Genomic DNA, 11771 nt, shown 5'->3' on the forward strand with positions numbered 1-11771 from the left:
TCTATCCTCTAATCTGTTCGCATTTTCTTTTAAGAGAAGTTAGAAATATAACCCCACAGACATAGTTTCTCTCTTAGAGCCCATTTGGATTGGCTTATAAGCTATTTTCATCCTTTTTGAGTGTTTAGCTGGTCAGCTTAAAGTCATTTTGTGCTTAAAATAAGCTCAAAAAAATAATCGAGCCCGTTTGGCTTAGCTTATCTAAAGCAGCTTATAAGCTGCTTTTTTTAAGCCCATCCAAACAGGCTCTTAATCATCACATGAGGACAAAGTGAACAAACTGAAACAGGAAATTTCATACAGCTAATTCCAGACAACTTTCTTGTTTAAATTCAGTAGTCTCCTGGTTATGCAAGACCAACCTGAATCCAAAAGAATAGATTCTACAGAATGTTATTAAAAAAGTGGCCATGAAACACTGTTTAGATTCTACAGCATGATATAATTACAAAACTATTACAGGAAAAAATGAATTAAGACACAAACATCTCTTAGTTGCTAAAGTAACATCGAGAGGAAGAAATGTATGCATATGTATGTTATTCCCGTTTCCATATCCACTCACCTGAAGCACCAAAAACTACATCTTCTATATTTTTTGTTGATATCCTCTATCAACTGTAGGAGCTGATCTTTAGCTATGTTAGTATGGCTTTGTCCAAAGTTGCTGCTCGTATTTTGACTGCGTTTTTGCATCCTTGGGACGTTCACAGTTGCATTTCTTGCAGACCATGTTGTTTCTGAAGTTCAAGAAGTCACATCTGTGCAAGAATCCAAAAGTACAATGAGTTGAATCCACAAAACAAAACCATGCAGAATCAATGAAAAATTACTCACGAGAGGCACTCCCACTCTCCAGGATTCAGCTGTCTCTTAGGACGCAGCTCTTGGCAGCGTTTACATTTGGTGTTGCCAGCGAAATTCATGAAGTTACATCTACAGAGACCCCCCAAAAAAATGAAGAGAATTGAGAACCCATACAATTGAAAAGGAAAAGGGAAAACGAGTTGGAAGGAGCCATAAAGGTAAAAAACAACGTGTGCAGAACAATGACATTTTAATATCGTTCGTAGATTAAACAAGGTGAGTGTTTTCTCATCGTAAGCGTACAATGTGATATTGCAGTGGGTACATGCGCATGTATAGAGCAAACTGATGTCAGTTTATAAAGAGAAAGAAAATAAGTATATTTCAAAGTCACTTTTTAAGCTGTTAGTAGCCGGTTATACTTATAGTAGGCCAGTGAACTCGATAGCTCGTACTAGAGTTAGAAAAGCAAGATGGAGCCATTGATATCCATAGTGAAGTCATAATAATCTATGTAACAATATAATTCGCCAAGTGAAGTTTTAAGAATAGATCCGCATCATAACTGTACGATTTTTTTATTTTGATAAACTGTGCAATATTTAGTTTTCATTAAGAAGAAAAGGAAAAAACTATGGTATATCTAGTAGCTGGTAAATCATATGACGTAGTAACATACTGTGGGCAATTCCAATCTCCCTTTTTCATTTCTTGAACTGGTACACGAGCATCTTGACTAGGTCCTTCTGCTTTGCATCTCAGGCATTGTGCATTACGGGAGAAGTTCATAAAGTTGCATCTGTAGCAAGTCAATGTCAGGATATGCCAGGAACATGAGCATAGGTAAGTAACATTAAAGAAAGGGAAAGAAAAGGGAACGAGGGAGGGTTGCTTTAGTGGTAGAGTTCTTGACTTCAACCATTATTAGCTTGGGGGTTCAAGTCACCAAAGGGGGTGGGGAAGTGGAAAAAACACAGTTGCCCAGAGAACGGGCTGGAGGTTTTGGTTGTGGCTGAAAAAAAGGTTAACCAATCAAATAAAAAAAAGGAAAACGAAATGACTCTGATAATCCAATAAATGGAAAGACTGACACAGCTGTTTGTGAAAAGCACAGTTAGGCAAGTCAAAAATGCTTTTTCTTTTTCCAAATCCATTTACTTGCATCAGAAAAAGTCCATGGCACTAGAAAAAAGCATTAACAGCTAATGCATAGAGAAGTCAACTCACTGAGCCCCTCTGATGTCTGCTTATCTAAGTTGAAATTTCCATCATTTATAAAAGGAAAGAAAGCTTAATTGCCTAAATGGTCTAAGAAGACATTTTTTGTGGGAAACAGCAAACAGGTGAAGAGCTTCTTAAATTGAAAAAGAAAAAAAAAAACCATTTGGACGGATTCTACACCATTCATTAGATGGAAAGCTTCATTTTGTACTTTGTAGTCCCCAAATACTTGTGTAAAGTTATAGAGTGCATATATCAAATATACAGGAAAACACAAATACAAAAGCAGACAATGCGACACAATCTTCAGTATCATGAATGCCGAAAGTTAATGAGAACTTACTGCGAACAGGCCCAATCTCCTGGCTTCATCTCAAAACCTTTTGTAGGCATTTCTCCCCTACAGAGAAGCATGGTACATTTCCAGTGAGCATCAAACTTTTCATCTTAGAATATAATAATGAAAAATGAATATCCCATCCCAATGCATTTCAGAACTATAAATGAGAACTCAAAACCTCTTACAAGAAGTACAATTATTCGCTTGAGTAAATCAGTATGAGCAGCCACTGACCACAAAAGTAACAGTAACCGCTATATCTGCACTCCACACTGATATGGTCCTAATTTTCTCAACTTACTATGTCTTATCCTCGGTCAGCTCAGAGTTTAAGCTGAATGTGCAATTTTTTTTTTTTTGATGAAATAAGTGGTATATTAATAACAAGGCATCCAGGGGATGCGAGATTTACAGAAGTAGGAAAGTCAGTTCTAGAAAAGGCAAAAAAAAAAAAAAGGACCTATCATAAAACTAGAGAGCTGACAAAATCCAAGAATTGTTCAGGGTTATACAAAGGAGTATGGTTAACCCAACTAAAAAGTAAGACTAGGCATCTGCCTTTAAAATTGGAGCTGTTAGTTGCGATGCCATCAAAACATCTTTGGTTCCTTGCTGTCCATAAGCCCCACACAACAACAGCGGGAACCATAGACCAGATTCTTCTGATGGACTTCTCAACTTTCCAATTGCCCCAACTTACAAAAACTTCCCTGAGACTATTTGGCAAAACCCACTGGAGACTAAAAAGAGAAAAAAACATTGACCAAATGTCTCTAGCAATCGGGCAGTGCAAAAAAAGGTGGTTGACAGTTTCAAGCTTGTTTAAACACATATAGCATCTGTTAACAGTATTGAAGCCTTTTCTGTTAAGATTATCTATGGTGGAACAAGAGTTGTTCAAAGCTATCCAGCAGAAAGCACTGATCTTGGGGGGCAATTTGACCTTCCATATCAGCTTCCATGGCCACTGATCAATCAGAATTTTGTTGGAATTCAAGAGCTGATAATTAGCCTTAACTGAGTAAAATCCATCCATGCTAGTGCCCCATTTGAGCATGTCATTTCTCAGTGTGTTGTTGGGCTGCAATCTTCCCAGAAGCGCTGCAAGTTCATCAAATTCCCAATCATTCAGGTTCCTTCTCAAGTTAGAGCACCAAGTATGCCCCTCCCAGTTTTGTGAGACAGTAGAGTTAGGATTAGAGGCAATGGAAAAAATCATAGGATAGAGCTCCTTCAAGGGATTCTGCCCTAACCAGTTGTCTTCCCAGAAGCGGATGCGGTTCCCATTGCCTACATGTAAAGATGAGTTAGAAGAAAAATCAGTCCACAGCTTCCTAATTTCTTTCCACAATCCGCAGCCATGAGGTAATCTGCTGAGATTGGAAACCCAATGGCTATCATTTCCATATTTAGCCTGGACCACTTCCTTCCACAATCCCATATTCTCTTGGTTGTACCTCCAATGCCATTTCATGAGCATGCTTTTGCTATGGAGTGCCAAATCCTTCACTCCTAGGCCACCAAGAGATTTTGGGATGGTGACCTTATCCCAATTCACCAAATGAAGTTTGTGGTTCTCATCTTTGTCATCCCATAAAAATAAGCACCTAAGCCTGTCAAGCTGCTTCAAGACTTCACCTGGTACGGGAAATAAGGACATGAAATAAGTTGGGATGCTGTCCAATACACTGTTGATCAGTGTAATTCTGCCTCCGAGAGAGAGATATTGTTGTTGTCAAGAGGCCAATCTTTTTTCAAAATTTTCAATCACCCCATTCCAAGCTTCAACAGATTTGTAGCTGGCACCCAACGGAAGTCCCAGATAGGTAGTTGGGAAGGTCCCTGTACTGCAACACATTATCTCGGCCAGATCTTCCAAACCATTAACCATATTCACCGGATAGATTACACTCTTAGACATATTGATGTGAAGTCCAAATATAGCCTCAAAGATCATTAAGGTAATATTGAGATGTTGAACCAGGGACCTCTCAGCACCACAAAATATAAGGGTATCATCAGCAAATAGAAGGTGGGAGATAGAGATTGATTGACCAATCCTGTTGCCCACATCAAATTCCTCCAACCAGTGAAGTTCGTTTGCCTTGTCAAGCATCCTGCTAAGTCCCTCCATTGCTATGATAAAAAGGAAAGGGGACAGAGGATCCCCTTGCCTTATTCCTCTCTTGGGAGAAAAAAATCCAACTGGACTCCTGTTAACAAGAACAGAGTATTTAACAGTAGAAAAGGAGAACCTGATCCATCTGATCCACCTGTCTCCAAATCCCATTTGCCTCAAAATAGAGATTAGGTATTTCCAGTTAAGTTTGTCAAAAGCCTTTTCTATGTCCAGTTTGAAAAGCAGACCAGGAACACCACTTTTTAGTCTCCAATCTAATACTTCATTGGCAATAAGAGAAGCATCAGTTATCTGTCTACCTTTTATGAATGCATTTTGATAGCCTGAGACCAACTTCCAGATTACCCTTTTGAGTCTTTCAGAGAGCACTTTAGCCACTATCTTGTACACGCTGCCTATCAAGCTGATGGGTCTGAAGTCCTTTAGTTCAATTGCCCCTTTTCTTTTAGGAATAAGGGCTATGAATGAGGCATTAAAGGATTTCACCATATGACAGTTGGTGTGGAAATGGTTGAAGGTGCTCATGACATCCTGCTTGATAGTGGGCCAGCATTTCTGAAAGAAAGCCATAGTAAATCCATCTGGTCCAGGACTCTTATCTGGAGCACAAGAGTTGATAGCATTGAGGAATTCTTCTTCTTCAAAAGAACATTCTAAGGTTTCTTTGTCTTCATTGTCAAGACAATTCAAACCTTCAAAATCAGCAATAGGCCTCCATTCTTCATTCTCAGAGTATAGTTCTTGGTAGAAGTCCAAGATCACTTGCTTAATATGTTCTTTATCCTCAATAATGTCATCAGACACTTGCAGCCTGTCGATACAGTTGTACCTCCTATGGGAATTGGCAATTCTCTGAAAGTACTTAGTATTTCTATCCCCTTCCTTCAACCACAAGCATCTAGATTTCTGCCTCCATGAGATTTCCTCAGCCTTGGCTAGTTGTTGAAGTTTCAATTTTAGTGACAAGGATTTGTTAGTCTCGTCTTGAGTCAACACTCTATTTTCAGCAACTTGATCCAACATCTGCAACTCCTCCAAAGCCTTGTTGATCTTAGTGTTGACGCTACCAAATACTTCTTTGTTCCAAGTGACCAGATCCTTTTTGAGCATTCTGAGCTTCTGAGAAAGCGCAAAATCTGAGGATTCATTCACTTCATACCCCTGCCATCACTGTTTCACCAGATCACCAAAGCCTTCATGTTGCAACCACATGTTCTCAAACTTAAAGTAGGAAGGTTCAGAGTCCAATCCCCACATTCTAGCGCTATAGGGCAATGATCAGACAACTTTGGGTAGAGCTTTTTGGGAAATAACCCCAAAGTGATCACTCCATTCGGAAGAGACAAGAAACCTATCAATTTTGGAGGCTTGAAGAAAATCAGCATTCCTGGTCCAAGGGTAGAATGCCCCTTGAAGAGGAAGGTCAATCAGTCTCATATCTTGAATGAAATCAGAGAAAGCAGTCATTACCCTGGATCTCCTGATGCAATTGTATCTTTCATTCTCGAATCTACAAACATTGAAGTCCCCACCAACCACCAGCCTTCATCCCATAATCCTCTAACATCAGCCAGTTCCTCCCATAATTCAGCCCTCTCCCAATTAGTGTGGGGTCCATAAACTCCAGTAAAGCAAAACCTAAAATTTGAATGCACCCCTTGTTGGGAGTCAAGACAATTCCATTGTCTCTTGTCCCATATAATAATTACGCCTCCTTTAGTACCACGAGCCCTCAATTCAGCCCAACCAACCCATCTAGAGCCCCAAATTTGTGTGATAGTAGCCACTGGACAGCCATCTGTTTTGGTCTCTTGCAAGCACAAAATGTCTGGTTTCCATTTTTGCATAAGAGCCCTGATAGTACTCCTTGTGCTCATATCATTGAGCCCCCTCACGTTTCAGCTAATAAGTTTTAATTTCATTCAGAGAAAGCTTTTTGAAACCTGCCCCTAGCTGATCCTTCCCCTTTTTCATAAGTAACAGTGCATTCCATTCCATATTCCTGGCCTCTCTTACCCCTTTCTTTGCAGAGCTCCTTCCCCCACTCTTCTTTTCTTTTTGTAGCATTAATTGAGCTTGCCTTCTCTGTTCCATCCTGAGAATCATATCGAACATCTCGTGCTCGATCCAGCCAGATTAACTCCAAAGGCTTTGCAAGCCTTAGTCATAAACAGCTTGGTCCAGTGAGAAGTCTCGATTACCATAGGTGTGTTGATTAAACAATTCCCATTATTTAACCCCTCATGCAGAACTAACGAGTGTGTCTCGCTGCCAGAGAAGGGAGAGATTTCAAAATCCATGAAGTTGTCAATAGGATAGTCACTTAGCGATGTCGGAATAGAGTAAAGAGGGGGATCGGCTTCATCATCTGCGTCCTTTGCTCCGAAGTTCTCTATATTTTGATCAGAAAGGGCTACCACAGCCTTCTCAATGATGGGGTCGTTAATGAAACTTCTGGAATAATGCTGAATTTGGGCTGGCCCTTTTGCTTTCCAACTCTTTATCTGTCTGGGCTTTGCTCTTGATTTAGGCCTTTTCCTTTTGGGCTTGCTGCTGTTGTTGTTATGGTGATAATAGGGGTGGTCCCTATTAAGGGAATTAGAAATATTGACTTCACAGTTGACCACTTGTTGGGCTGAATCAGTTAAAGATCCGACCCACTGAGAGTTTTTGGAATTCAAAATTTGAACAGGCTCATCCCCTTCTTTGGACCGAAGGTCCATGGACCAAAAGTTATTAGGGTAAGTTCTTTTGTCTCTTCCAGCCATATTCCGATTAGCGACAACTTTTGAGGGGCTATCCATGATAATGGAGAGTTCAAAGGAGCAATCCCCAGACGGAAGTTCCAGTTTACAAGGAAGAACGAGATCCGAATCCTTAACAAGGATACGAGCCCTAGGAGATTGCTTCTTTTCTTGGTATCCTCGTCAGCATCGACATATCCACCGCATTTACCACCAATGAACCTGAGGTTTTCCTCAGACCATTCATGCAAAGGGATTCCAAAGACCCTTATCCATTTTCTCCCCTGCTCTGCTGCCACCGTATTGTTCCTCAAGACCGACGACCACCAGTCGAGTGAGAGCCTTCTCCCATTGTAGTACCAGTCGCCAAACTTGACCCTCTCAGCCTCTTGCCTCGATGGTAGTTCGAAAAGGAAGAAGTTGTGAGCAAGAGCTGAGACCTTCAACCCAGCTATCATCGACCAGCGACTATAGAACCATTTCTGGATAACATCCAGTGTTGGATTAGCACTAAAAGAGTCATTGAAAGCCCCCACCAAACATCGGCTCAGAATGTGTTTGTTTCCGCTCTCCGAAGTGGACTGACCATTCATAACAGGCCAAGATTGGATTCTAGCAGCTTGAGAGTAGGATATCTCCGGTGAAACAAACCTTTGCAATACCGGCTTTGACTTGCCCAGAAATTTGAGCACCTTTTCAGCAAAATCGCACCAGCCTGCATTGTAATCCTTTTCTGGGAGGATGATTGCAGTTTTCCTTGTCCCATTCCATTTCTTGATTCGAGTGAATCACCCATAAATATTGTAATTTTGATACACCCTATGTAATATGTTTTGCTGCTTTCTTCCCCATCTTCTATATAAATTCCCCGCCCCTTTTGATGCTTGCTTCAAAGAGTCACATACCCATCGAAGGTTACTTTCATCGAGCTTAATCTTGCTAACAAAACGACTGCTTTTCTCTGTAATAAGGAACCAACGGAATTTCCCTTCACTAATGTCTAAAATCTCAAAAGATTTTTCTCCTGATGGGAAAACCAGCCTATCCCCCATCCCAAAATATGGCTGAACCTAAGAGAGGCCTCGCCAGAGAGAGAGAATAACAACGAGAGGCTGGATCGATGCTAGAGAGGAGAGAGAAGGTGAGAAAAGGGGCTGGGTTGTGTCGGAATAGTCTAGGGAGGAGAGAGAAAAGAAGATAGGAGGCTGGGTCATGTCGGAACAGTGGTTGCTACTGTCAGCGTGAAGGTTTGAGGAGAGAGAGTGCTTGAAAAGTTTATTTTAGGTCCAACCTCGATTTTAGTGCCCGGGAGCATATTTTCGCATCACAAAGAGAACATGCCAATGGCAGAGAATTAAGCTGAATGTGCAATTTGTATGTATTAGTTGACAGTTAGACCGCGAACATTTGAAGTTTGATATACATATAGTAGAACATAAAAGACCAAACATTTTTTTGAATACGTTGATGAATTGGAGCTTATGGATGGAGGGGAAATTTTACAGGAAAAGCATTAAGAAGTTCTACTGGAGGATTGGGTTTTCCTTTGGGGTATGATTATAATATAAAAAGCTGACCACCGATAGTTAATAGTTAGTCTCTTCATACATTTAGCACAAAATTTCAACAATGCGTGCATGCAATGGTTAATCAATGTTTAGATAGAGTTAACGTTGTCCTGCTTAGACCTTTGTAGTCCAGAATAAGGGACGCACAAGATATGTTATATCAAGAGAACTCGTATGATATTGATATAAGGCATCTAAAGTTAGGCATAGAAGTTTCATTCTACTTTGCAAGAAGTCCAGTGTTTTCTCTTTAAGGAAAAAAAATCATAATAACCTCCAAGAAAACTTACTCCAGACCACTTGAATCTCTTCTTTTCATTCCAACATGTTCTGAACCATCTTTTCCTGAGCTAACAGATTGTTTCTTTCTTGGAGAAGCCTTGGGGGCAGTTTTTGGAAGTTCAGGATCAACAGGTATCTCACTTAATTCAACCAACTCTGAGAGCAAATGTCTTGCAGATACCTCGATAAGCTCGCTACCAGGAGACATTGCTCCACTTGATATAACCGAAGGATCAAATGCATAATGAAGCAAGACTCGCATAATATCTACTGTACGTGCGGCACCCTCAGAATCCTTTAGTATCACGTAAGCCCTATCACATGATCCACGGAGATTGCAAACACCACATACCTGCGAGTAAGCTCCTTACGTAAACTGTCAAAGAATATGTTCGCATAGAGAAGTCAAATGACCCTTGAACTGCAATGAATCTAACTTGTCCTGGAAAAAGAAATTCAAAAGCAAGGACTTCTAATAATTTAAAAGGCAACTCACCTCTGCTTCTTCAAGGTTTAGATGCATCCTTAGCCTTTTCCCTGAGTTAACAACCTTCCTGAATAGATTAGGGCAACCCTTTTCCACAACTCTCTGCATATCTTGGGTGGACAACTTTCTGCAATGTAAACTCAAGTTCTTTCATAATCTCAGGTGAGGTGGAAATTGCAATACATAGTCTCAGCAGATATATAGGTCTATGCCATTCCTCGAGAAGCAAACATTTAGAAGGTGTCTGACAACCATACATACATTTTCCCAGCAAAATGAGTTATTTCATGGGCTTTCCATTATTATCATCATTATCCTTTTATTTTATTTTTATGTAAATTTGGAAAACTAATCCCAGGATATGGATTCTCATCATCTTTCCCATATTATTCCAATGGCCATAAATATTAAGTGCTGCGGACAAAAAAAGTATATTATCATTTAACAATTGAAAGAAACCCAAACCCCACAATTGTGAGATTACACTAGGCATGTTGTTGTTGTTGTTAATTGAAAGAAAGTTTCAATCTTTGAGCCCATAAGAGTCTTTATTTGCAGTAGCAAACGTTTCAAGACTGTAACACTTTTATTCCTTTCCCTTCTACTTAATTTCATTGAAAGAACAAGTTGTGTACTATAACTGCTAAAGTATTACTCTCTCCGTCCCATAATTGGTGTCATCTTAGCCAAAAAAAATTGTCCCATAATAAGTGTTGCCTTAAGAAATCAAGACATAAATTGACTAGATTTTTCCAACTCTACCCTTAGACAAAAATGACAAGTTAAAAGTAACATGTAAATGATGATTGGAAAAGCCACGCAGTAACTTAGCATTGTTGAATTCCCAATATCAAAAGAATTACAACTTGTGGATGCTCTAATCAAGAGGAAAAAGTAATTTATTTTTATTATATAGGGATAATTTAGTAAACTTCTCATTGCATTATTGATTTCTTAATATGCGTGTTTTTAGGTGACACTTATTATGGGATGGAGGGAGTAATAAAAACTAATCCCTCTATGTGAACCTATTAAAGAATGACTCATTTCTATATTTGGAAACAATTTATCTTTATGCAATGATTTATTTACCAAGTTTAAAAGTCTTTGTCTTCTATCTTAAACTTTGGTTCCAGTCAAATGGTTTCACATAAATCGAAAGAGAGGGAGTATAAGCTTTCTCACTTGAAAATGTTGGACCGGTCACGAGAGAAATTAAGACAAGCATCTTTCAACAAAGTCATATCAGTATAAATACTCTCATCACCATCTTTCGTACTTTCTGGAAAGTATCCTTTGCTTTTCAAACGGTCAACAAAAGCAACCCATTCTGGCCATGGATGATTTTTAGGACTAACCAAAGGTTCAACTGTATTGGTTTCAAGTGTAGCTGAGGTACAATTGTAACTGCGGTAACGTACAACAGGGGAAAGCAATGGTTTTGTGAAGCGAATTTGAGTGAATGGATAAGAGATATTAGTAAGGTTGTTACACTTGCGGATAACAGAGGATCCAATGAGAAATAACAATCTTGAAGCTGACATTTTTAAGGTTTTTTAAGGTTGAAGAAAAGCATTTAAGGAAGGTGAGGTTGAAGAATGTAGTAGAGGGTTTTTGATAGGGTTTTGGAGTTCAAATGAGACTTTTTTCATTGCAGACACTGGTAGCAAATGAGAAAAATTAAGGGGGTGAAAAAAAAAATACTAACAGAAAAGGAGTTTGCACCTGCGGTCCATGAAGATTCATTAGATGAGCAATTTCGTCCCTCTTGAAAATTGTCATGCGTGTTTCATCCGACAAAAAGTTCTATTTCTAGAGCCTGTTTGGATGGGCTTATTTTTTTTTTTACTTATAAGCTGTTTACACCTTATAAGCTGCTTTAGATAAGTTAAGTCCAATAGGCTCAATTATTTTTTTGAGCTTATTTTAAGCACAAAATGACTTTAAGCTGGTCAGTGAAACACTCAAAAAAGCTGAAAACAGTTTATAAGCAACTTATAAGTCAATCCAAACGCGCTCCTAGTCTAGTAGTAGAAAGTGTCTGTCTAATGGATGGTATATATATATATATATATATATATATATATATATATATATATATATAATTTAAATGTATACATAAAAGGCTAGTATATATTATCAAATCAAATACTAGTATTTTGAGTTTTATCAAATCAAATAC

The 11771-nt window shown here is 39.1% G+C and overlaps 1 protein-coding gene across 1 annotated transcript; it reads right to left on the reverse strand.

Annotated features, from left to right (window-relative positions):
- Positions 1-272: 272 nt before the first annotated feature.
- Positions 273-11260, reverse strand: LOC132633197 (zinc finger protein VAR3, chloroplastic). The gene is made up of 7 exons (XM_060349455.1): positions 10775-11260; positions 9599-9716; positions 9111-9454; positions 2372-2428; positions 1487-1606; positions 838-936; positions 273-761 (listed from the first exon to the last, which is right to left on the reverse strand). Exons 1-7 carry the CDS (start codon positions 11131-11133, stop codon positions 644-646), a joined length of 1215 nt encoding a protein of 404 aa, XP_060205438.1. The 5' UTR covers positions 11134-11260; the 3' UTR covers positions 273-643.
- Positions 11261-11771: the final 511 nt, after the last annotated feature.

The sequence above is a fragment of the Lycium barbarum genome, chromosome 3 (genome assembly GCF_019175385.1).
Source record: "Lycium barbarum isolate Lr01 chromosome 3, ASM1917538v2, whole genome shotgun sequence".
NCBI lineage: Eukaryota > Viridiplantae > Streptophyta > Magnoliopsida > Solanales > Solanaceae > Lycium > Lycium barbarum.